This window comes from Lithobates pipiens, unplaced genomic scaffold, assembly GCF_037356315.1.
Source record: "Lithobates pipiens isolate NorthernLeopardFrog02 unplaced genomic scaffold, aLitPip1_a1.2 Scaffold_35, whole genome shotgun sequence".
NCBI classification, from domain to species: Eukaryota; Metazoa; Chordata; class Amphibia; order Anura; family Ranidae; genus Lithobates; species Lithobates pipiens.
The window spans coordinates 28,128,236-28,153,981 of NW_027507811.1; the positions used below are offsets into that span (position 1 = coordinate 28,128,236).

General features: G+C 44.1%; 7 protein-coding genes across 7 annotated transcripts; 4 read left to right on the forward strand and 3 right to left on the reverse strand.

Annotated features, from left to right (window-relative positions):
• Positions 1-1,761: 1,761 nt before the first annotated feature.
• LOC143955293 (histone H2A.J) lies at positions 1,762-2,335 on the reverse strand. The gene has a single exon (XM_077465370.1). The coding sequence runs from the start codon at positions 2,226-2,228 to the stop codon at positions 1,833-1,835; it is 396 nt and encodes a 131-aa protein (XP_077321496.1). The 5' UTR covers positions 2,229-2,335; the 3' UTR covers positions 1,762-1,832.
• Positions 2,336-2,494: 159 nt separating this feature from the next.
• On the forward strand, positions 2,495-3,707 carry LOC143955294 (histone H2B 1.1). The gene has a single exon (XM_077465371.1). It carries the CDS (start codon positions 2,550-2,552, stop codon positions 2,928-2,930), a length of 381 nt encoding a protein of 126 aa, XP_077321497.1. The 5' UTR covers positions 2,495-2,549; the 3' UTR covers positions 2,931-3,707.
• Positions 3,708-4,931: 1,224 nt separating this feature from the next.
• Positions 4,932-5,726, forward strand: LOC143955292 (histone H3). Its single transcript, XM_077465369.1, has one exon. It carries the CDS (start codon positions 4,982-4,984, stop codon positions 5,390-5,392), a length of 411 nt encoding a protein of 136 aa, XP_077321495.1. The 5' UTR covers positions 4,932-4,981; the 3' UTR covers positions 5,393-5,726.
• An 11,450-nt stretch (positions 5,727-17,176) lies between these two features.
• LOC143955298 (histone H2A.J-like) lies at positions 17,177-18,739 on the reverse strand. Its single transcript, XM_077465374.1, has one exon. The coding sequence runs from the start codon at positions 18,566-18,568 to the stop codon at positions 18,173-18,175; it is 396 nt and encodes a 131-aa protein (XP_077321500.1). The 5' UTR covers positions 18,569-18,739; the 3' UTR covers positions 17,177-18,172.
• A 95-nt stretch (positions 18,740-18,834) lies between these two features.
• On the forward strand, positions 18,835-19,486 carry LOC143955299 (histone H2B 1.1). Its single transcript, XM_077465375.1, has one exon. The coding sequence runs from the start codon at positions 18,890-18,892 to the stop codon at positions 19,268-19,270; it is 381 nt and encodes a 126-aa protein (XP_077321501.1). The 5' UTR covers positions 18,835-18,889; the 3' UTR covers positions 19,271-19,486.
• A 1,771-nt stretch (positions 19,487-21,257) lies between these two features.
• On the forward strand, positions 21,258-21,784 carry LOC143955296 (histone H3). Its single transcript, XM_077465373.1, has one exon. The coding sequence runs from the start codon at positions 21,308-21,310 to the stop codon at positions 21,716-21,718; it is 411 nt and encodes a 136-aa protein (XP_077321499.1). The 5' UTR covers positions 21,258-21,307; the 3' UTR covers positions 21,719-21,784.
• Positions 21,785-22,482: 698 nt separating this feature from the next.
• On the reverse strand, positions 22,483-23,551 carry LOC143955295 (uncharacterized). Its single transcript, XM_077465372.1, has one exon. It carries the CDS (start codon positions 23,513-23,515, stop codon positions 22,856-22,858), a length of 660 nt encoding a protein of 219 aa, XP_077321498.1. The 5' UTR covers positions 23,516-23,551; the 3' UTR covers positions 22,483-22,855.
• Positions 23,552-25,746: the final 2,195 nt, after the last annotated feature.

Below are 25,746 nucleotides of genomic sequence, written 5' to 3' on the forward strand. Positions count from 1 at the left end.
TTTCGATTTTCTGCAGATTTTTCAAAAACCATGTAGTGTAAGGGTCTGCCTGATTGTATTCACTGAAACTCTTAAGGTCTGACCTCCTATTATACGGCTTTGGTAACAAAATCGAATCACGTGTATGGGATCTTATGAACATTCCATCCAGAGAAGCAGATCTAGTGTAGCGCCAAATCTCAGCAGGGAATGGATGGAGGATTTCCGTACAATTATCGGATTCCTTCATTTGTTACTGGTGGAAGAAGTCAAGTTTTTATATTTCATCCTCCTGAGTGCAGATTGTAAAATTTTATAGATCAACTCTCTACCCAATTAGATACAACATTGGAGAAATCATTTTGTTGTGTTCTTAAGTCGCTTTAGTAAAGCAGATCGAACAGTGTATGGTCAGTTAGATATCACAAAGAACACACATCTTTAACACTTCATAACACAAACATCAGTTTCAATTTTTCATATTTATAAAGATTATTTTGAAAAGGAAACAAAGAAATGCATTTTTTTCCTACATCTCACCTTCCTGTGTAAAGATGAGCGGACCTGATGAGAAGGGGCGGGGTCTATTCATGTATTACACTGCAGAAAATGTCATTTATTTAGAAACGTTTAAATATTTTGCTGAATGGAAACGGATGTAATTCGTCAGAATCGCAATATTTTCTTTATTGATTCATAGTACATATTTGTATCTTTTTTTTTTTTTTCAGTTAGTTACATAATTCTAGGCAGATCTGATTATGTGTTTTATTGTACACACCGTTATGTATCTGGCAGTGTCATGATTTCTACCAGTCCATTCACTTATTTATTAATATTCTAGTTGTAATATGGAGGAAATCCGTAACTGATAGAGGCCAGTCCCAGGATCCTATACAGATCTGATGACAAACCTCCTCTTCCAGTTCTTTTTCGGAGATTACACAAATCACCAGTTACTATTGTTAATAACAATTCCATATTTATAAAAGATTACTAAAGAAGGGGAAAAAAAAATCGCATTTATGTTTCTAAGATAAAACCATTTAATACTCCTTTCACTTTTTATACATCTAATAACAGAGAACATCTTTCACATTATTCAACAATCTTTTGAATCGATTTCTATTTCGGATGAATCCGTTTCAAAATAAATCGCTGATATCTCTCGGATAAATGTCTCAGTGTCGGATTTGGCGGTATAATAGGGCTGATAATTTCTCTGTAACGTTCTATAGACTTTCCATTGATCTCTATAGAAAACATTCTCTATGATTCTGTATACAAACCCCTTGATATAATATTTTAGCGCGTTTATAAAGTGCCTGGAATGTTCCCCGGAAGAACTGAAACTTTGTATCATTACATTTCTGTCAGATTAGCCGATCTGAGGTGATTGGGAAGGTTCCATGATAAATGAAGCCAATCCGTTCCATACCCCGCCCGCCATAATAGGGACATTCTGAGATCTGTGCTGCTGATCAGTCGGGGGTGATTGTTTTATTATATAATGAATGATTTCTGATCTGTAATAAATTCAACAGAACTAAAGTCTGAAGGACAATGACGATCAGTCCCTGTAAAATGACCGGATCCCCCAATAATGATTTCCAGGCTCTTTATATGTAGTCATTGTCCTCCCTGTACAGATCTCCTGTACTAGAAGTGTGAATAAATAAGAATGTATTTCCCGTGTAAAGCTATGCAGACAATTGAGGGCTGATTGCATGCGATGTGGTAGACACAATGAGGGGTGTGTGGGGGGCTCTTTGTAGAGAGATGTGGGTGGCTCTGAGAAGAGCCTTTGTGTTGTAGAAATGAAAGGATTTGGGAGTAGAAAGGAGTTGTCGGGATTACTTGGATTTGGCGGCGGCCTTGTGGCTCTCGGTCTTCTTGGGCAGCAGCACGGCCTGGATGTTGGGCAGGACTCCTCCCTGGGCGATGGTGACGCCGCCCAGCAGCTTGTTGAGCTCCTCGTCGTTGCGGACGGCCAGCTGGAGGTGTCGGGGGATGATGCGGGTCTTCTTGTTGTCGCGGGCGGCGTTGCCGGCCAGCTCGAGGATCTCAGCCGTGAGATACTCGAGGACGGCGGCCAGATAGACGGGAGCTCCGGCCCCGACCCGCTCCGCATAGTTGCCCTTCCTGAGCAGACGGTGAACACGGCCGACTGGGAACTGCAGACCAGCCCGGGATGATCGGGTCTTGGCCTTAGCCCGAACCTTGCCTCCTTGCTTTCCACGGCCAGACATTTTGAGATTCCTGTGTCGTTACACTGACAAAGATAACCACCTTCTAGGGTCTCCTTATATTTATACAGTCAATGCTGTGACATCAAACACTTTGATTGGCTACTTTTCAAGCTAGCCAATAGTGTTCTGAATTGTTTCTACACCAATCAGTAAACGAAGAAGGAAAGCAAAACACTCCTCCCCATCACATGACTGAATCCTCCAATAGAAGAGTGAGGAGGGGAGGAGACTCATTTGCATAGGACGCCTATAAAAGCAGCACATGAGGGCGGCTCCAGCACACATTTGCTTCAAACAGCAGAGATCACATTAACCCTTATCATGCCTGAACCAGCCAAGTCCGCCCCGGCGCCCAAGAAGGGCTCCAAGAAAGCCGTGACCAAGAGCCAGAAGAAGGACGGCAAGAAGCGGAGGAAGAGCAGGAAGGAGAGTTATGCCATCTACGTGTACAAGGTGCTCAAGCAGGTCCACCCCGACACCGGCATCTCGTCCAAGGCCATGGGCATCATGAACTCCTTCGTCAATGACATCTTCGAGCGCATCGCCGGCGAAGCTTCCCGCCTGGCTCATTACAACAAGCGCCGCACCATCACCTCCCGGGAGATCCAGACCGCCGTCCGCCTCCTCCTGCCCGGAGAGCTGGCCAAGCACGCCGTCTCCGAGGGCACCAAGGCCGTCACCAAGTACACCAGCGCCAAGTAATCCCCCATCCCCCCATCATCCCAACACAAGACACAAAGGCTCTTCTAAGAGCCACCCACCATTTCCATCAATGAGCTCTCATCACATTTTGTCGCAATTAGAGATTCTAAATACATTCAATGAAGAATTAACCGATTATAACAATTGTACAATCTAATGAAGTTGGACATGTGAAGCTGTATTATAGTAAGAAATCCCTCCCAATACAAGCTAGTGTTGCAGATTCCCTTTATTTCGAATTTCCTGACATTTTATTTCCATCCAATCACATTGTATATCTTTCCAAATCTCCGTATAGAAGACCTGGATTTCATAACCACTAGGTGTCAGTGTTGCTCCACCTTACAGAACACATGGGACCTTATTTTCCCGTAAATTGAAAGCGGATAGTTATGTATATAAGGATAACACTTCTATAATATAGTATATATCGTTTTCACCTACACGTTTACTTTCTGCTTTATGGCTTATGTAAGACTAATGTCTGCAGAGACACATATACAAGGGGATTCTTAATTTTACTAAATCGTTTAGGGATCATCTGCTTCGAAATATTACTTACACATCACATTGTGTTTGATTCAAATGTGTCATATAGCATCTATTTTCTTCATGGGAATCCAACTATTATACATAATCATCTACTCACCTTAGATGGGGGATTTAGATCATCAGCTGGGCACACGTTGGCTTTCCTGGTCTGTATCCCTCTATATATAAGTGTGTGTGTCTTTTCTCTAATTAAAAACAAAACAATATATATATATTTGGTAAATATCAGATGCCTCCGATTGCAATACATAGATTGGAAAGTGGGGGTTACAGGGAACATTTAACCCTCTGCCATCTAATTTGCTGAGATATGGGAAACATAATCCAATCTCAATGTTTCTAATTCTTACACTGAGAAGGAGGATTTCTAATCCTTCATTATAAAAACATTTCTTTGCATTGTAAACTCCATTAGCAGGGTCCTCATATTGCTTGTGTATTGAAATGTATTGTGATTGTACTGTCGCCATTTTTATTGTAAAGAGTTGTGTAAACGGCACAATATATATATTCTGTATTTTATTAATGTTATAATAATTAGTATCAAAGTCGAACACGCCAGCGCCAAGTAAATCCCCGACACCCCCCATCATCCCAGCAGGACACAAAGGCTCTTGTAGAAGCCACTCACATACACCATATCAGAGCTGCGATTTCATTGTAAAGTAAACATGATGAAGATATCGTGAGAAATATGGTTCAAATAATGTTTTTAGTGAATTTTCTGACAAAACCTTAATGCAAATTCATCAGATTAATTATGCAATCTAGAAGTCGCCCTGTGTTCATTCCCAAAGATTACGTTGTAATCACCTATTTTTCTTAGAAATTAGATTCGGAAAGAAAACAATGAAATCTGATTGTAGCACGTCCTAGATCCCCGCACAGAAGTCATTTCTCTTGTCACCAGCAGGTGTCAGTGTTGCTCCTCCATAGAGGATACATTGTAGCAGTTTAGTTGAATTGTATCCACATGGATCTGATAGAAACCAATGAGAACACCGACCGATCCCAGATGTGGCCGGAGCAGGGAGGACAATGCTGGCTGGCTGGGACACGATTCATTGTCTGCTCAGCGATCTGTCCCTCCATGTTAGTACAGAATTGTGCTGGATGGAACAAGCTGTACAAGTCACCTTTCTACTTGTTATTCACTAAGAACGGAATAATCCGATCAGTGAGATCGGAGGAGGATTTTCTGTCATCTCATTTATTATGGAGACAAGCAGTCCAATGTGAGAGCTCCTAATCCTTACACATTGTGTGATGTGGAGGAACTCCCCTCCCCCACCCCACAAAGAAGAGAACTCTACTAACACAGAGAACGGGCAGATCTTGGCGGGCATTTTAAAAATGCCGCTTTTTTTAAGCAAACCAATCATGAAAAGGGGTGTGTTTTAGCTGTCCAATCAGAAGGCAGTGATGTGTATAAATAGACGCCGCACAGCCCGAGTTCTCACACTTGTATTCCTTGTGGAGATTGGAAGCATTGATCAGCCATGGCAAGAACCAAGCAGACCGCTCGTAAGTCCACCGGAGGGAAAGCTCCCCGCAAGCAGCTGGCCACCAAAGCCGCCCGCAAGAGCGCCCCGGCCACCGGCGGAGTGAAGAAGCCTCACCGCTACAGGCCCGGCACCGTGGCTCTCCGAGAGATCCGCCGCTACCAGAAATCCACCGAGCTGCTCATCCGCAAGCTGCCCTTCCAGCGCCTCGTCCGAGAGATCGCCCAGGACTTCAAGACCGACCTGCGCTTCCAGAGCTCCGCCGTCATGGCTCTGCAGGAAGCCTCCGAGGCTTATCTCGTAGGACTCTTCGAGGACACCAACCTCTGCGCCATCCATGCCAAGAGGGTCACCATCATGCCCAAAGACATCCAGCTGGCACGCCGCATCCGCGGAGAGAGGGCCTAAGAAACCCCCCACCGACCTCCTCATCGCCACCCCCCACAACAACAAAGGCTCTTCTCAGAGCCACCACATCCTCCTCAGAGAGCTCCATACTATCTCATCTCCACTACATCATACAAATCCTTCCCACCACATCACTTCTTTCTTCTCATCCTTCTCTGCACTCGGAAGCTCCGTCTGTAAGCAAATCTGATCTGTAACATCATTTCCAATACAATCCCAGAGTAACAACACCTGCTCTATGTACCCAACACAATACAATGGGACGTTATAGAGTAAAATGAACATTCCTGTCAACAGATTTTACAATCTTTGTCTATTTGGACTCTTCACATTCTCTCACACAAGACACATCATTGCATTTTCTAGAAACCCGACAATTTCTTATTCCAGGCAACAAGAGTATTTTTGTCAAGTCTTTAGAGATCTGAAGATAAATCCGATTAGAACATATAATGGGAGGGGGTAAACCTTACACAGCCCACGTGGAGATGTCACTATGGGGGGGTCAGGGGTGTCCTCTACTACCTCATCCCATACTACAACCCTCATCATCGGAGATCAAACATCTCTGCTGGGGCGGCACACATTACAGGGAGGAATACATCCGCAATGGAGATCAGAAAAACAAAACAAATCTGGAAATTCATTATTCATTCATTATCGCCCACCTGGGGATTTACTGTTGCTGCAAATATGTTATGTCGGCGGCCAATTTATAAATCCAAATGAGCCGCTTTATCGAAGAGCCTTTAGAGGATCACACTATTAGTTACTGAGCCGTTAATACAGGTTTATTTTTATACACATATGATGAATGTAACTTATGTTTAGAAAACACTCCATTCTCCTCATAACACAGGAGTCTTGTTGCCGATCATTCTAACATGAGCGGAGGATGATGTGTCTCCCGATCATTAGAATGATTCTCCGCATAAATGTCATTATAGAATGAAATATTAATCAGCCGTTCTGCAGCCAATCAGCGCTCATATGTGATTTGTGTCTCCTCTATTGGAAATGACATGCGGAGCACTGTGTGTGCTATTAGCGATGTGGGTGTAGGTAGGTATGTGTAGGTAGATAGGTGTAGCTCGGATAGGAGGAGGTGGGTGGCTCTGAGAAGAGCCTTTGGGGGGTGGAGATGAGGGAGGTATTCTTATTTCTTCTTCGGAGCGGCCTTCTTGGGCTTGGCTGCTGTCTTGGCTTTAGCCGCCTTCTTAGCCGGACTCTTGGCGGCTTTTTTCGGCTTGGCTGCAGCTTTGGGCTTCTTGGGGCTCTTTGTCGCCTTCTTGGCGGGAGCAGCTGCAGCCTTTGCCGGTTTCTTGGCGGCCTTCTTGGGGCTCTTGGCTGCTTTGCTGGGGGCTTTCTTCTTGGGGGACTTGGCTGGCTTCTTGGCGGCCGCAGGTTTCTTGGGCTTGGCCGCAGCCGATGGCTTCTTCTTGATGGTGACTTTCTTGGCCTTGTCGCCCTCTTGCTGCTTCTTGTTGATCTTGAAGGATCCGGAGGCTCCTTTGAGCGAGCGGAACAAGTACAATAGACGTGGTAGAAGTGTCATTTTCACCGCATTAATCCTACCCATCCAGGAGATGCCACAACCAGACCAACGTACTAAATCCTCTCTGCATTTTTGCGCCATGTAGGGATAATTAGAGAGAATAGAGTGTGTATATCTGAAGTGAGTTTTATTCCCAAGTATGGGAGCTGAGATTGTGCCCAGGAGAAGGTAAAATTATTCGAAAGTTGAGCTAGCACATCAGTAGGGAGCGTAACATTCAGGGCTAAAGATTTCTCCATATTGACCCGGAGTCCCGAGATCTTACTAAAATCTAATAAAATCCGATTAATGATGGGCATAGAGGTCAGAGGCGATGTAACAAAAAGAAGAAGGTCATCCGCATAGAGGGCGCATTTATGTTCGCCAGACCCACACCTGACCCCCCTAATGTCGGGGTTAGAACGTAAGGCAATGGCTAAAGTTTCTATGGCTATGGCAAAAAGAAGTGGAGATAATGGGCACCCCTGTCTTGTCCCCCTACCGATACCAAACTTGTTAGAATATCTGCCCAACAGACGCACCTGAGCCGACGGATTAGAATACAGAGCCGATATGAGGTTAAGAAAGTATTTACCGCACCCCCACCTCTCCAAAATATCCGTAAGGTACCGCCAATCAATAGAGTCAAAGGCTTTATGAAGGTCAATGGACAGCAGGAACCCCTGTTGCGGGGATCCTCCGTCCCATTGTGCCTGTAGGAGTGAAATAACATCTACTGCGCGTCTAATCTGGTCTGGTCCTTGTCTCCCAGGGATGAACCCCACCTGATCTTTGTGGATATACCGGGAGATAAAGCTTGAAAGCCTATTCGCCAGTATTTTCGTCATTATCTTAATATCATTATTGATAAGCGATATAGGCCTAAAATTGCCTACCACGCTGGCATCTTTACCAGGTTTTGGAATCACCGATATAAATGCAGAGTTCATGTCCAGAGGCATGGCGGTACCATCCCTGAGAGAGTTAAACATTTTCACCAGATAAGGAGCCAGAGAAGGGCCAAACTTCTTATAATAACCGTTGGAGAATCCGTCCGGACCCGGGGCAGAACCCCTTGAAAGCGTTTTAATAGTGTCAAGTACTTCTGCCTGAGTGAACGGATCCTCCATAAGGTCCCTGTGATCCTCCGAGAGCTTGGGCAGTGGGAGATCACTCAGGAGCCTCTCCCGAGCACCTTTGGAGGGACTAGACCCCTGCTTGTATAAGTCCGAGTAGAACTGCAAAAAGGCGTCCATGACTGTAACAGGATTCTGAGAGAGGTCCCCTGAGTGAATCCTGATCTTAGGGAAGGACTGAGATCGTGGCTTGGGAGTCAGTTTTACTGCTAGGCGTGAGCCTACCCTGTCTTTCTGTGCATAAAATTTAGCCCCCGTCCAGGAAAGATGTTGAGCAGCCGCTGTAGTTAAGGACATATTCAGTCGGGCCTTGACCTCGTCTAGTTTGGCTAATGAATCTGCCGTAGGACGCTGTTTGTGTGTTTTAGCTAGGGAACGGAACTCCTCCGTGAGTTTAAGGGTGTCAGCCCGATGTTGCGCTTTGAGATTAGAGGATAACTGGATTCATTTGCCTCTCAATACAGTTTTATGTGCAGCCCACAAAGTAACTGGCGATACCTCCCCGGTATCATTCAGCTCAAAGTATTCCCGAATAGCAGCCTCCAACACTGCGCTATGTGCAGGGTCACTCAGAATGGATTCCCGGAGACGCCAACATGGGCGGTTCCCGGAGCCCACAGGTCTTCTGGACACTACCACCACCATGGAGTGGTCCGATAAGGACGAGTCCAAAATCCTGGCATTAACTAGCAGAGGAACCGTCTGGGATTTCGTAAATATGTGATCTATTCTGGCATAGGTGCGGTGCGGCGCCGAAAAATGCGTATAGTCCTTCGCCCGAGGGTTCATCTCCCGCCAAGAGTCAATCAGACCATCCGCGTGGAGCATGCGAGCTATGCTATTGCTCTGTTTTGACGGACGCTTGGGTTTTGACCCCCCAGATCCCGATTTATCCAGAGAAAAGTCAAATGCAACATTTGAGTCACCTCCAATAAATACCGTGCCCTGAAGATGGATCTGAAGCTTCCTCAGCATGGATGCAAAAAAGGAGCTTTGGCCCTTATTGGGTGCATAGTAGGAAACAAATGTGTAGTGTTCTCCGTCTATGTATCCCGAAACCAGAATATATCGCCCCTGTGGGTCCTGAACAATCTCAGGTTGAGAGAGGTTTATATGTTTGGAGAAACACACTGCCACACCTCTAGTCTTGTTTTCCGCGGAGGCCAGAAAGAACTGAGGATAGTGCTGATGTAAAAATGTGGGTTTGAAAGAGGAAGGGAAGTGCGTCTCCTGTAGCAATAAAATGTCTGCATGTATGGATCGGTAATGTTCTAGAATCTTCCTGCGTTTTAGTGGAGAGTTAAGGCCCTGAGTGTTATGCGAAACTAGTTTAAGGGTGGGCACTTTAGCAGGTGTGTCAGCCATGGACCAGAGGGGGGGAACCCACGCAACTGAAAAATAACTCACCGCTCACATGAGGAGAGCCACGCTGTGTGCGAAGTAAGAACCACCAAGAGATCCTATAAATGTCCAGGAGTGCAGGCCGGATGTCGTATGTGAAGTTGTCTTGTCTGCAATAAACATGAGGAGAAAGGAGAAAGAAAGAGATGAAAAAGAAAAAGAATAAACCATCATAGAGAGAGAGAACATCAGCATGAGGAGAACCATGTTGTAACATCTTTGCGTTGACAGAAAAATACATACAGGGGACCCCCGTCCCCTTTCTCCCCCCTGAGCGATCGGAACCCCTCCAATCAACTCTCCTTCGTAAATGAACGGGACAACCCCAGAAAAGGTTACCCCGAAAATGGCCCAGAAGCGTAAACATTACCTCTGAGCCAGGGGGAGCGCACTAAATCCACCACCTGCCCCGCCACCTTAAATATATAAACTGTGTAGCTGTCACCAGCTCCTATCTAGAATTTAAACCGAGCGCCCCTCAAAAATTATGACCATGGAGTAACACTCCTGTACCTATGGCAAAAATAATGGCCCAATCTCCTATTCAGACCCATCTTCCCCCACCCCCCCTCCCCCCAAATAGAGATGGTGGAGAAATGACCATACCCTTGTCATACCAGTATCTAATGGCCGAAGAGGACTTTTCAAAACAAGGATTGTGAAAATGAGCATATCCCCGAAAACATTCCCTGCTACCTTATACAGTTAAGTAACTTTCCCAATAATGCATATACTGTACAGGCCCGTCTGATATGAGAAGAGTTCGTTGTACCGGTCATTCGAGTCCGTAATAGCAAGGCCTGAGACCTCGACCTTAAACTAAAAAAAAAAAAAAAAAAAAAAAAAAAAAAAATGTTAACCCGGACCAAAGTTATTATGCAAAAAGAAATTTTATAACAAAAGTTATAAAAATACCAAAAATTAAAAAAAAATGCAAAAAGTGCCAAAGCCCTCCTCCATACAGATACATGGCGAAAAAAGAGCAGAACATCAGGCAACTTAGGGAGGGGAAAAAGTCCCCCAAAAAGAACATTTCAGAACATGGGAAGACTTCCCAACCATAACCCTCTAGGTCGAGGAGGGGGCCAAGAGAGTCCCGTAAGACCCCCGAGTCCCGTGGACCGGGCCTCAACCATGGGAACCCCAAAAAAGTGTGAGTTCAGCCCCCATATGGGAAAACTAAAATAGTCTCAAGGTGGTAGATTTTCTTTGGATCGTTTGGAGCTTTGCGTCAGCCAGATCTGTTGCAGCGGGCTCGCTGGGGGAGGCCTCTTGGTTGAAGCTGGGGTGCCCCTGCTGGAAGTTTCCATTGCGGGTTCCAGTTGTATCAGACCTAGTCGAGTCAAAAGTTTTTCGCCTTCCTGGAATGAGGAGAATCCAAAGCTTTTGTTCTTGTAAGAAAAGTTCAGCCTCAAAGGGAACGACCATCTGTATGCGATTTCCTTGTCCATCAAAACTTGTAGTAAAGGTTTAAACGACCTTCTCCTCTGTATAGTGTATGGGGAGAGGTCAGTGAATAGCTGGATCTTGTGACCCTGGAACGATAGATTTTCTGCATATCTGGATTTTCGCATGACCTCCTCCTTCACCGAGTAATAGTGCGGCTTGACTATAATGTCCCTGGGTAAACCGTCAGAGCGGGGGGCCTGGAGAGCCCTGTGTGCTCTATCCAGTTCCAGATGGCGATCCGGGATGTCAGGGATCAAATTCTTAATGAGAGATCTCACCACCTTGTGAACCTCTTTTTCAGATTCTGGTATCCCCCGTACCCTAAAATTGTATCTTCTTGACCTGTTTTCGAGGTCATCGATTTTTGCAAACGCAGTCTCTAGTTGGTCCTGAACCTCCTCCAATCTAGCTGAATTTTGATTGATCCGTAATACAGCCTGGTCAGTTTTCCGTTCCACAGTGTCCAGTCTCAGACCTATTTGCTGCAGATCTGCATGTATGGAGGTAGTGATCTGAGTAGCCTGAATAGCAAGGCTTTTGGAAAGCATATGTGAAAAAGCTGTCATCATGGAAGGAAAGTCTGTGGGGGGAGGGAAATCTTCCTGTGCCTCACTGACTGTCAGCAGCATGCCTGTATGGGGATCCCTCATAGGTGTAGTGGGATATCCTGCACTCAATCCCCCTAGCAATGACTCAGTGGAGGAGGGAGAGTGAACTGAAGGTAGAGGGGCACAGTCTGTACCTTGAAAAGGCATCCGATCCTGGTCCTGGTCCGCTATGGATTCCTCCTGAGGAGCTGTGACTGGGAGGCAACGTGTAGCCGCCGCCATCTTGGCGTAACTGACAGGGCCGGTTTCGGCCTTCATACGGCCTGATAAGTCCTTTCTGGCGCTCGGGGACGCCATCCGCGGGTTCCCTGAGTGTTCCCCCACCAGGATTAGCTGTCCGGTATGGCGTGGGGGCGCTCGGAAGGCTCCGGTGGATAGATCAGGGCGGCGGTGGAGCGGAGCTCTAGATGCCGGCGGCCATCTTAGGAGACCCCGCGCATGCGCTCTCACAATCAGACTTTTTAGGCAACAAACACAAACGTAGTGACGTTTCAATGTACTGATGAGTGACGACACCTTAAAAGAGGACATTCAATTACTCAGGTGCCACCCTTTGGTCAACTTCTGTATTGTTGTCTGATGTTTTTCACAAAAGTCTGATGGTTTTGTGTACACTTGATCAGACTTTGCTACATCGTTCTTATGTTGTCAAAAAGTTTGTCTGTTCGCACAGCCAACAAAAGTCCAATGAAAACCAAAATAGTTTGTTCGATGGAACGTACACACAGTTGCATGCTGCCTTAAAACAGCTAATTTGCATGTTTGTTGTCAAAAAGTGTGATTGTGTGTACGAGCTTTAAGAGTCAATGCTGTCTCTACCAGTAAAGCATACATCCACTCCCAAAAAAAAAAACATGGGTCCCATGCAGGGGCGGACTAACCATTGGGCCACTTGGGCACTGCCCGAGGGGCCCTGAGTCACTAGTGGCCCCATCAGGTTTGCCAGCTTCAGTAAAACCAGGAACAGTATGTAAAAATCTGTTTTTTACATCTGTCTCTGAAATGTCCCTTACCGACATCCATTTGGTCTAAAAATCCTCAGATTATAGCTGCCCCACCTCTCCAGTACCTTCTCAGCCATTAAAAACATGACTGTGTATACTGTGTGCTTGTATACTGTGTGCTTGTATAGTGTGTGTGTGTGTGTGTGTATACTGTGTGGCCCCATAATCTCCTATTGCCTGGGGGCCCCATGAGTTGTCAGTCCACCCCTGGTCCCATGGGCAACCTGGTACACACACTAATGCCTTTCTCATACAATATTATTTTCCAAATGACTCCTCTTGGTGCAATTTTCCTCCTTGCTTGACTGTATCCCTTGTATTTCCTTTTTCTTGCAATACTGCTATTCTAAGTATTTTTCAAGGCAAATTCAAGGTTTTATTTCATAGTATGCTCAATGTTAATTGCATATTATATGCTGGTACCAAATGTTTTATGTTGTGTGCTGATTGCACTGTTATAACACCATTACTCTGTATCTGCCATGTCATGTTACTGTATGGTATATGTTTCTTTAAAAAAATGCAATACAATGCATTGAACTTGGTATAAAAACAAAACAAACAAAAAAACATGCAGACGCTGCTAAATGATGATGGAAATTAAATTGTTTTCAGGTTTGGAGATCATGTGTAAGTTCATTATGGTGATAAACATTTCCATGTTAGAAAACATTTTCTCACTTCTATAAAGGACTGTGTGCTTCCCGAGGTGATATTGTGATCAGATTTGTATGTAGATGATACTTTGTATATATTTATGATGTTTATTATTATTGCTAATTAGAACTATAAGTACACAGAATGAGGTCAACCCCCACCCTGTGTGTACATTGATCTGCTGTTGATTGAAATAGATTCAAATAGACAAAGATGTGTCTGGGCTGATTGAGTAGATACAATGTTTCGTTTTTCTTGCTTCTTTCCTCCATTGTGTTGTGGTTTAAGAACGCCGCGATCTTCTCTTCTTGTGATTTCAGATAAAGTAACAATGTAAGGCGGGAGATTGTGGAGGATCTTTTATTGTAACAATGTTTGAGTGCGGCATAAGTGTTTATTCAGCTCTGCCACCTTGTGGTCATTCCTGGTAGAACACTGGTGTGTGTGTGTGCAATACAAGGAGGTGAATAGGGAATGTATACAGCTAGAAAGTGGAGATGATCTCCGCAATAAATCTAGAATTAGGATGGGAATAGAAGGGAGGTTTATTCACCCCCTCCCACTCTGACCGATCAGTATTATTATTATTTCAGCATTGCCTCACAAACATGCTCTACATAGCGCCGGACATTCCTGGTTTCTATTCCTATTCTCCAATTAAGTTCTATATTATTAATACTGTCAGGTAAAGTTCCCTGTAAAGACAAAGCCTTTGTCTTCTTATCACACTCAGACTTGTAATAGAGGTGAGGAGTAATGACAGGAAATGTGATCACAGTACATCATTCTCTCATCTCTTTTCATTCCAATCTTTCTATACTGATCGTCTACTCACCGCTAAACCCTCCAACCAAAACCATCCACCCCTCCATACCCGTCCGTCCTGACAGCAATTCAGAGCTTCTATGATTTGTATCATTTATTAGAACGTATTTCATGTGAAGGAACGATGTGATCTCCTTACAGGGACTGCTTTTTATTGTCCTCCATCCTTTAATTCTGCTGAATAAACCTCCCCCAGCTGAAAGGAACACAGATCTCAGATCCTCCTTCACACTCCTTGGAAGGAAAATACGTTTTATTATCTGAAGAAATCGCCCAGATCTGTGATTGGTGCAAATATGAAATTCATTCATACAAATTTCCCGCCGGAATTCTATGGAACGTTCCAATGATCTCAGATAGAGACATCCGACACTAAAATCTGATATCTCTTCCTCCGGGAACATCGATCAACGCTCCTCTGAATTGTCGGGCAGTTTATCCAACCAAGAATAATACATCCGTTAGAAATATGAATGTCACATTTCTTCTCGTCTTTTCATTTTCTCCACCATACAGAACCCGCCCTGCTAGAGAATGTTTTCTATAGAGATCAATGAAAAGTCTACAGAACAAATATATTCTGGACTGAAACGGAGAAAGATCTCAGAATATATTTCTTTTAAAATTATGAAAAGAAAGACATTACTGGCTGATGAAGGAAACGCCCACAGCTCTGATTGGCTCCGATTTCAAATTGCTACTTTCATATTTGCCCGCCTGAATAGCGAAGCACGTTACAGAGAAATAATCAGCCCAATTATACCGCCAAATCCGACACTGAGATCATCAGATGAGACATTTATCCCAGAGATATCATCAATGCTTTATTTCCATCGATTAATCCGGAATAAATAGAAATGGATTCTGAAGATTACTGAATAAAAAAATGTAAAACATTTCCATATGTTCTCTTTTATTCCAAGTCGGAATGTAGCATCCCCCCTACAACATGATAGTGAGATGCGCTTCTGATGAATCACATCCGTTTCCATTCAGCAAAATATCTAAAAGCTTCTAAATGAATGAAATTCTCTGCAGTGTAATAAAAGACCCCGCCCCTTATCGGCATGTTTCCCATCAGGTCCGCTCTGCCTTACACCCAGGAAGGTGAGATGTCATAAAACAATGTGTTTCTTTGTTTCCTTTTCAATATAATGTTTTATAAATATGAAATGACTATGAATAATTGAAACTGCTGTTTGTTCTTCTGTTATGAAGTATTAAAGATTCATATTCTCCGTGTAATCTCCAGGTATAAATAGAAAATAAATAATTGAGAAGAAGGAATAAATGAGTCTTCTGGACATGTAATTGCTGTTGCATTAATGTATCTGACTACAGGAATTACATTCTCTATTATTTTGTAATGGATGGGTGTGACTCCGCCTCTTTCCCCGGAAGGTTTCAATCAGGTCCGCCCAGGCTGTATATAAGGAGGGCAGGCGGACAGCGGAGCTCAGTTTCTGTTTGGGCAGAAAATCCTTCGTCATGTCTGGTCGCGGTAAAGGAGGGAAGGGTCTGGGGAAAGGAGGCGCCAAGCGGCACAGGAAGGTGCTCCGGGACAACATCCAGGGCATCACCAAACCCGCCATCCGACGTTTGGCCCGCAGAGGGGGTGTCAAGCGCATCTCCGGACTCATCTATGAGGAGACCCGCGGAGTGCTGAAGGTTTTCCTGGAGAATGTCATCCGCGATGCCGTCACCTACACCGAGCACGCCAAGAGGAAGACCGTCACCGCTATGGATGTCGTCTATGCTCTCAAACGCCAGGGGCGCACTCTCTACGGATTCGGAGGCTAAACCCTCATAGACACCTACCTACTTCATCTACACAAAGGCCCTTCTCAGGGCCACCCACCTTCTCATACAAAGAACTACATACCGCTATTTGTTATCAGTAGAAGTAAACGTGGAAAATGAATGACGCGTTGTACACATTTCTGTAGCGGGGGGTTTGTTCTCGGGATTGGACACGTGACATTCACCCTATGTAGGCGATCTAAGTGTGATCACACTGTATGAGGGGCGATTGATTCTAAACTTTAATGGGCCAATTAAAAACAGTAGTTTGGGTTTGTCAGGAAACGTCCAGAACTGGGATCGGATCAGCTTTATTTGAACATTTCTCTACTAGGTCTAAAGCCCCATATAACCCACTTTTCGATTTTCTGCAGATTTTTCAAAAATCATGTAGTGTAAGGGTCTGCCTGATTGTATACACTGAAACTCTTAAGGTCTGACCTCCTATTATACGGCTTTGGTAACAAAATCGAATCGCGTGTATGGGATCTTATGAACATTCCATCCAGAGAAGCAGATCTAGTGTAGCGCCAAATCTCAGCAGGGAATGGATGGAGGATTTCCGTACAATTATCGGATTCCTTCATTTGTTACTGGTGGAAGAAGTAAAGTTTTTATATTCCATCCTCCTGAGTGCAGATTGTAAAATTTTATAGATCAACTCTCTACCCAATTAGATACAACATTGGAGAAATCATTTTGTTGTGTTCTTAAGTCGCTTTAGTAAAGCAGATCGAACAGTGTATGGTCAGTTAGATATCACAAAGAACACACATCTTTAACACTTCATAACACAAACATCAGTTTCAATTTTTCATATTTATAAAGATTATTTTGAAAAGGAAACAAAGAAATGCATTTTTTTCCTACATCTCACCTTCCTGTGTAAAGATGAGCGGACCTGATGAGAAGGGGCGGGGTCTATTCATGTATTACACTGCAGAAAATGTCATTTATTTAGAAACGTTTAAATATTTTGCTGAATGGAAACGGATGTAATTCGTCAGAATCGCAATATTTTCTTTATTGATTCATAGTACATATTTGTATCTTTTTTTTTTTTTTCCAGTTAGTTACATAATTCTAGGCAGATCTGATTATGTGTTTTATTGTACACACCGTTATGTATCTGGCAGTGTCATGATTTCTACCAGTCCATTCACGTATTTATTTATTTATTAATATTCTAGTTGTAATATGGAGGAAATCCGTAACTGATAGAGGCCAGTCCCAGGATCCTATACAGATCTGATGACAAACCTCTTCTTCCAGTTCTTTTTCGGAGATTACACAAATCACCAGTTACTATTGTTAATAACAATTCCATATTTATAAAAGATTACTAAAGAAGGGGAGAAAAAAAAATCGCATTTATGTTTCTAAGATAAAACCATTTAATACTCCTTTCACTTTTTATACATCTAATAACAGAGAACATATTTCACATTATTCAACAATCTTTTGAATCGATTTCTATTCCGGATGAATCCGTTTCAAAATAAATCGCTGATATCTCTCGGATAAATGTCTCAGTGTCGGATTTGGCGGTATAATAGGGCTGATAATTTCTCTGTAACGTTCTAAAGAATTCTGGCGGGCAAATTCGAAAGTAGCAATTTGAAATATGAGCCAATTAGACCTGTGGGCGTTCCCTTCATGAGCCAATAATGTTTTTGATGAGGAATCCAAAGAAATGTCTTCTGAGATCTTATTCCGTTTTCAGCCCAGTAAATACTCGTTCTGTAGACTTTCCATTGATCTCTATAGAAAACATTCTCTATGATTCTGTATACAAACCCCTTGATATAATATAATATTTTAGCGCGTTTATAAAGTGCCTGGAACGTTCCCCGGAAGAACTGAAACTTTGTGTCATTACATTTCTGTCAGATTAGCCGATCTGAGGTGATTGGGAAGGTTCCATGATAAATGAAGCCAATCCGTTCCATACCCCGCCCGCCATAATAGGGACATTCTGAGATCTGTGCTGCTGATCAGTCGGGGGTGATTGTTTTATTATATAATGAATGATTTCTGATCTGTAATAAATTCAACAGAACTAAAGTCTGAAGGACAATGACGATCAGTCCCTGTAAAATGACCGGATCCCCCAATAATGATTTCCAGGCTCTTTATATGTAGTCATTGTCCTCCCTGTACAGATCTCCTGTACTAGAAGTGTGAATAAATAAGAATGTATTTCCCGTGTAAAGCTATGCAGACAATTGAGGGCTGATTGCATGCGATGTGGTAGACACAATGAGGGGTGTGTGGGGGGCTCTTTGTAGAGAGATGTGGGTGGCTCTGAGAAGAGCCTTTGTGTTGTAGAAATGAAAGGATTTGGGAGTAGAAAGGAGTTGTCGGGATTACTTGGATTTGGCGGCGGCCTTGTGGCTCTCGGTCTTCTTGGGCAGCAGCACGGCCTGGATGTTGGGCAGGACTCCTCCCTGGGCGATGGTGACGCCGCCCAGCAGCTTGTTGAGCTCCTCGTCGTTGCGGACGGCCAGCTGGAGGTGTCGGGGGATGATGCGGGTCTTCTTGTTGTCGCGGGCGGCGTTGCCGGCCAGCTCGAGGATCTCAGCCGTGAGATACTCGAGGACGGCGGCCAGATAGACGGGAGCTCCGGCCCCGACCCGCTCCGCATAGTTGCCCTTCCTGAGCAGACGGTGAACACGGCCGACTGGGGACTGCAGACCAGCCCGGGATGATCGGGTCTTGGCTTTAGCCCGAACCTTGCCTCCTTGCTTTCCACGGCCAGACATTTTGAGATTCCTGTGTCGTTACACTGACAAAGATAACCACCTTCTAGGGTCTCCTTATATTTATACAGTCAATGCTGTGACATCAAACACTTTGATTGGCTACTTTTCAAGCTAGCCAATAGTGTTCTGAATTGTTTCTACACCAATCAGTAAACGAAGAAGGAAAGCAAAACACTCCTCCCCATCACATGACTGAATCCTCCAATAGAAGAGTGAGGAGGGGAGGAGACTCATTTGCATAGGACGCCTATAAAAGCAGCACATGAGGGCGGCTCCAGCACACATTTGCTTCAAACAGCAGAGATCACATTAACCCTTATCATGCCTGAACCAGCCAAGTCCGCCCCGGCGCCCAAGAAGGGCTCCAAGAAAGCCGTGACCAAGAGCCAGAAGAAGGACGGCAAGAAGCGGAGGAAGAGCAGGAAGGAGAGTTATGCCATCTACGTGTACAAGGTGCTCAAGCAGGTCCACCCCGACACCGGCATCTCGTCCAAGGCCATGGGCATCATGAACTCCTTCGTCAATGACATCTTCGAGCGCATCGCCGGCGAAGCTTCCCGCCTGGCTCATTACAACAAGCGCCGCACCATCACCTCCCGGGAGATCCAGACCGCCGTCCGCCTCCTCCTGCCCGGAGAGCTGGCCAAGCACGCCGTCTCCGAGGGCACCAAGGCCGTCACCAAGTACACCAGCGCCAAGTAATCCCCCATCCCCCCCATCATCATCATCCCAACACAAGACACAAAGGCTCTTCTAAGAGCCACCCACCATTTCCATCAATGAGCTCTCATCACATTTTGTCGCAATTAGAGATTCTAAATACATTCAATGAAGAATTAACCGATTATAACAATTGTACAATCTGATGAAGTTGGACATGTGAAGCTGTATTATAGTAAGAAATCCCTCCCAATACAAGCTAGTGTTGCAGATTCCCTTTATTTAGAATTTCCTGACATTTTATTTCCATCCAATCACATTGTATATCTTTCCAAATCTCCGTATAGAAGACCTGGATTTCATAACCACTAGGTGTCAGTGTTGCTCCACCTTAGAGAACACATGGGACCTTATTTTCCCGTAAATTGAAAGCGGATATTTATGTATATAAGGATAACACTTCTATAATATAGTATATATCGTTTTCACCTACACGTTTACTTTCTGCTTTATGGCTTATGTAAGACTAATGTCTGCAGAGACACATATACAAGGGGATTCTTAATTTTACTAAATCATCTGCTTAGAAATATTACTTACACATCACATTGTGTTTGATTCAAATGTGTCATATAGCATCTATTTTCTTCATGGGAATCCAACTATTATACATAATCATCTACTCACCTTAGATGGGGGATTTAGATCATCAGCTGGGCACACGTTGGCTTTCCTGGTCTGTATCCCTCTATATATAAGTGTGTGTGTCTTTTCTCTAATTAAAAACAAAACAATATATATATATATTTGGTAAATATCAGATGCCTCCGATTGCAATACATAGATTGGAAAGTGGGGGTTACAGGGAACATTTAACCCTCTGCCATCTAATTTGCTGAGATATGGGAAACATAATCCAATCTCAATGTTTCTAATTCTTACACTGAGAAGGAGGATTTCTAATCCTTCATTATAAAAACATTTCTTTGCATTGTAAACTCCATTAGCAGGGTCCTCATATTGCTTGTGTATTGAAATATATTGTGATTGTACTGTCGCCATTTTTATTGTAAAGAGTTGTGTAAACGGCACAATATATATATTCTGTATTTTATTAATGTTATAATAATTAGTATCAAAGTCGAACACGCCAGCGCCAAGTAAATCCCCGACACCCCCCATCATCCCAGCAGGACACAAAGGCTCTTGTAGAAGCCACTCACATACACCATATCAGAGCTGCGATTTCATTGTAAAGTAAACATGATGAAGATATCGTGAGAAATATGGTTCAAATAATGTTTTTAGTGAATTTTCTGACAAAACCTTAATGCAAATTCATCAGATTAATTATGCAATCTAGAAGTCGCCCTGTGTTCATTCCCAAAGATTACGTTGTAATCACCTATTTTTCTTAGAAATTAGAACAATGAAATCTGATTGTAGCACGTCCTAGATCCCCGCACAGAAGTCATTTCTCTTGTCACCAGCAGGTGTCAGTGTTGCTCCTCCATAGAGGATACATTGTAGCAGTTTAGTTGAATTGTATCCACATGGATCTGATAGAAACCAATGAGAACACCGACCGATCCCAGATGTGGCCGGAGCAGGGAGGACAATGCTGGCTGGCTGGGACCCGATTCATTGTCTGCTCAGCGATCTGTCCCTCCATGTTAGTACAGAATTGTGCTGGATGGAACAAGCTGTACAAGTCACCTTTCTACTTGTTATTCACTAAAAACGGAATAATCCGATCAGTGAGATCGGAGGAGGATTTTCTGTCATCTCATTTATTATGGAGACAAGCAGTCCAATGTGAGAGCTCCTAATCCTTACACATTGTGTGATGTGGAGGAACTCCCCTCCCCCACCCCACAAAGAAGAGAACTCTACTAACACAGAGAACGGGCAGATCTTGGCGGGCATTTTAAAAATGCCGCTTTTTTAAAGCAAACCAATCATGAAAAGGGGTGTGTTTTAGCTGTCCAATCAGAAGGCAGTGATGTGTATAAATAGACGCCGCACAGCCCGAGTTCTCACACTTGTATTCCTTGTGGAGATTGGAAGCATTGATCAGCCATGGCAAGAACCAAGCAGACCGCTCGTAAGTCCACCGGAGGGAAAGCTCCCCGCAAGCAGCTGGCCACCAAAGCCGCCCGCAAGAGCGCCCCGGCCACCGGCGGAGTGAAGAAGCCTCACCGCTACAGGCCCGGCACCGTGGCTCTCCGAGAGATCCGCCGCTACCAGAAATCCACCGAGCTGCTCATCCGCAAGCTGCCCTTCCAGCGCCTCGTCCGAGAGATCGCCCAGGACTTCAAGACCGACCTGCGCTTCCAGAGCTCCGCCGTCATGGCTCTGCAGGAAGCCTCCGAGGCTTATCTCGTAGGACTCTTCGAGGACACCAACCTCTGCGCCATCCATGCCAAGAGGGTCACCATCATGCCCAAAGACATCCAGCTGGCACGCCGCATCCGCGGAGAGAGGGCCTAATAAACCCCCCACCGACCTCCTCATCGCCACCCCCCACAACAACAAAGGCTCTTCTCAGAGCCACCACATCCTCCTCAGAGAGCTCCATACTATCTCATCTCCACTACATCATACAAATCCTTCCCACCACATCACTTCTTTCTTCTCATCCTTCTCTGCACTCGGAAGCTCCGTCTGTAAGCAAATCTGATCTGTAACATCATTTCCAATACAATCCCAGAGTAACAACACCTGCTCTATGTACCCAACACAATACAATGGGACGTTATAGAGTAAAATGGACATTCCTGTCAACAGATTTTACAATCTTTGTCTATTTGGACTCTTCACATTCTCTCACACAAGACACATCATTGCATTTTCTAGAAACCCGACAATTTCTTATTCCAGGCAACAAGAGTATTTTTGTCAAGTCTTTAGAGATCTGAAGATAAATCCGATTAGAACATATAATGGGAGGGGGTAAACCTTACACAGCCCACGTGGAGATGTCACTATGGGGGGGTCAGGGGTGTCCTCTACTACCTCATCCCATACTACAACCCTCATCATCGGAGATCAAACATCTCTGCTGGGGCGGCACACATTACAGGGAGGAATACATCCGCAATGGAGATCAGAAAAACAAATCTGGAAATTCATTATTCATTCATTATCGCCCACCTGGGGATTTACTGTTGCTGCAAATATGTTATGTTGGCGGCCAATTTATAAATCCAAATGAGCCGCTTTATCGAAGAGCCTTTAGAGGATCACACTATTAGTTACTGAGCCGTTAATACAGGTTTATTTTTATACACATATGATGAATGTAACTTATGTTTAGAAAACACTCCATTCTCCTCATAACACAGGAGTCTTGTTGCCGATCATTCTAACATGAGCGGAGGATGATGTGTCTCCCGATCATTAGAATGATTCTCCGCATAAATGTCATTATAGAATGAAATATTAATCAGCCGTTCTGCAGCCAATCAGCGCTCATATGTGATTTGTGTCTCCTCTATTGGAGATGACATGCGGAGCACTGTGTGTGCTATTAGCGATGTGGGTGTAGGTAGATAGGTGTAGCTCTGATAGGAGGAGGTGGGTGGCTCTGAGAAGAGCCTTTGGGGGGTGGAGATGAGGGAGGTATTCTTATTTCTTCTTCGGAGCGGCCTTCTTGGGCTTGGCTGCTGTCTTGGCTTTAGCCGCCTTCTTAGCCGGACTCTTGGCGGCTTTTTTCGGCTTGGCTGCAGCTTTGGGCTTCTTGGGGCTCTTTGTCGCCTTCTTGGCGGGAGCAGCTGCAGCCTTTGCCGGTTTCTTGGCGGCCTTCTTGGGGCTCTTGGCTGCTTTGCTGGGGGCTTTCTTCTTGGGGGACTTGGCTGGCTTCTTGGCGGCCGCAGGTTTCTTGGGCTTGGCCGCAGCCGATGGCTTCTTCTTGATGGTGACTTTCTTGGCCTTGTCGCCCTCTTGCTGCTTCTTGTTGATCTTGAAGGATCCGGAGGCTCCATGTCCTTTGACCTGGACGAGGCTCCCCTTAGTCACCAGCGCCCTGATGGCGATCTTCAGGCGGCTGTTGTTCTTGTCCACATCGTATCCTCCGGCGGCCAGGAGCTTCTTGAGGGCGGCCAGGGAGACCCCGCTGCGCTCCTTGGAAGCGGCCACGGCTGTGACGATGAGGTCGGACACGCTGGGACCGGACGGCTTCTTGCTGCCTTTCTTGGCTCCTCCGGCTGCCGCCTTCTTAGTCGCCTTCTTCTTGGCGGCGGGCTCCGCTGGAGGAGCGGCGGCTGGGGCGCTCTCAGTTTCAGTCATGATTCTCAACGAGGTTTGGAAAAGAGATCAATATTGTGTATGTGTGGTGCTCTGCCTTATATAGAGACGTTCTGCACTTCTATTGGTTGATATAGAACTTGCCTTCTGCACTGCTATTGGTTACACGCTAGACACGCCCACTCACTGTCACTCCAGTGTTGGGGAATCTTCTCTCTCTTGTTGTGTTTCCCTGGCAGAGAGAAAAACCATTATAATAAGAAATAGAAGGATGTCCAATCTTTATCGGGGACCCGATCTGCTCACTGGACTGTCACTTACCGATCTGTCACTTACCGCTCTCATGATCTGCTCAGGAGGCTGAACACAGAGGCTGCAAACACATCCATCCTCCTGAGCGTGTGTCCCATTCTTCCTTCTACCTGCTTTTCTACACACATTCTCATCAGAAAACAATCTTCTCACATCTCCCACTACAATCATCTTCACATTAGATGAGTGAAGAGTGAAGATCAGTAAACATGCCTCTCTAATACAGAACTCTGCTCATCTATAGCTGAGTAGAAGGAGCCGGGAACAAAAACATCAGCCGGTGCCATGAGATCCTTGTGTGATGTGATGGGGGAGATTGTGAAGCCTCATATAACACTCTATCAGATTTTCTGCTGATTTTTTGTCTTCAGCTTTACAAAAATAATGTAGTACAAGGGCCTGCCTGATTGTATACTAATTGAAACCCCTAAGGTTTGGCCTCCTATTATATGGTTTTGGTAAATCTCAAGGAAAAAAATCAGTAGAAAATCTGATAGTGTGTATGGGGTTTTAGAGATACAAAGGTGTCAGCTGATGAGAACATGTCATATTTCATGTACTATGTATCATTCTTTGCTCATTATGACAACTGTAAGATTGTAGCCACTGCACACAGCAGACTAGTAAGTAGTTTATTCTGGTGGTAATGTATCATTATTTGCTAATCAATCATCATGATAAATATATTGTCATTCAAATATGCCAAGTAAGTTTATTGCCTTATTTTACTACACAGCTATATAGCCTACTTAGAAAATATACTGTATAAAGAAGAGAGAGAATAAATAAATAAATAAATTATTAATATAAATAAGGTACTAATGCGCACAACCCCAACTAATCAAACCTAAACTAAACTAAACTAATATATATAAAAAAAAAAATATATATATATATAAATATATATATATATATATATATATATATATATATATATATATATATATATATATATATATTAAAAATATATATATATATTATTAAGGGAAGCTGCTAACATAAATAATGCTCTCCACGCTATCTAATAAGATGTAAAAAAAAAAGGTATGTACCACTGGCTTTTAAAATAGACCACCTATTAAGTGACACAAATCAATAACTCTACATATATATGTACATAAATGTGCAAATATAAAAACACTCAAACCCCCCCTTTTTTTTTCTTCTCCCCCCTCCTCTTTCCCCTTTTCTCTCTCACTCCCCATCCCCTCGCCCCCCCCCCCTCTCCCTTCTAATCATTCCCCATCCTGACCCCATCCCCCACTCTGTAGACTCACTCTATACAACTAAATATCAGCAGTACAGAACCCCGGAAACACAATCCACTGATGTGGTCCACCGACTTTAAACATGGGCCCCCCCAAAACAAAAACGGCCTGGTAGGCACGATCTCATGAACAAGCCTACAGAGGCTGCAAGCGCTCACCCAGGCTCAAATAGCCTTATCCTCAAATGAACCCCGCACATCTTCAGCCCCAGACTGAATTGGCTTTAAGTTTGAGGACAGAGATCTTTTACAACCCCACAACATACCAATTTGTTTTGATCTTCTTTTCTTTCTTTTCTGTTTTTGGCTCCCTCGTCTTCTACCTTGTGAGAGCTACTCCGAAATCACTTATCTCTGATAAGTTGTGACCCAAGGTAGTCAAGCTACCCTACGACAGTTTGTATGTTCAAATGCTCAGTGCTTGATTTTGTTTCTGCCAAGAACTCTGATTGTGTTTAGGTAATGTTTTTTTTTTTTTCCAGCATGTTGTAATTTTCTGTACATCTATGCATTTTCCTCAATAAAAACTATCTTAAAAAAAAAAAAAAAAAAAGTGCAAATATCGCAGAAAATATGTGGCTACATCACAATGCAAAAATAGCTAAAAAAAAAAAAAAAAAAAAGGTCCATGTGCAATACAAGTGTTCAAAAAAGTTCCAGTGCTATTCAGTAGCTCAATATCCAAAAGTGACAG

Coding starts and splice junctions, on each gene's coding strand:
- LOC143955295 (XM_077465372.1), bottom strand. CDS start 23,515: ATGACTGAAACTGAGAGCGCCCCAGCCGCCGCTCCTCCAGCGGAGCCC.
- LOC143955293 (XM_077465370.1), bottom strand. CDS start 2,228: ATGTCTGGCCGTGGAAAGCAAGGAGGCAAGGTTCGGGCTAAGGCCAAG.
- LOC143955296 (XM_077465373.1), top strand. CDS start 21,308: ATGGCAAGAACCAAGCAGACCGCTCGTAAGTCCACCGGAGGGAAAGCT.
- LOC143955294 (XM_077465371.1), top strand. CDS start 2,550: ATGCCTGAACCAGCCAAGTCCGCCCCGGCGCCCAAGAAGGGCTCCAAG.
- LOC143955298 (XM_077465374.1), bottom strand. CDS start 18,568: ATGTCTGGCCGTGGAAAGCAAGGAGGCAAGGTTCGGGCTAAAGCCAAG.
- LOC143955292 (XM_077465369.1), top strand. CDS start 4,982: ATGGCAAGAACCAAGCAGACCGCTCGTAAGTCCACCGGAGGGAAAGCT.
- LOC143955299 (XM_077465375.1), top strand. CDS start 18,890: ATGCCTGAACCAGCCAAGTCCGCCCCGGCGCCCAAGAAGGGCTCCAAG.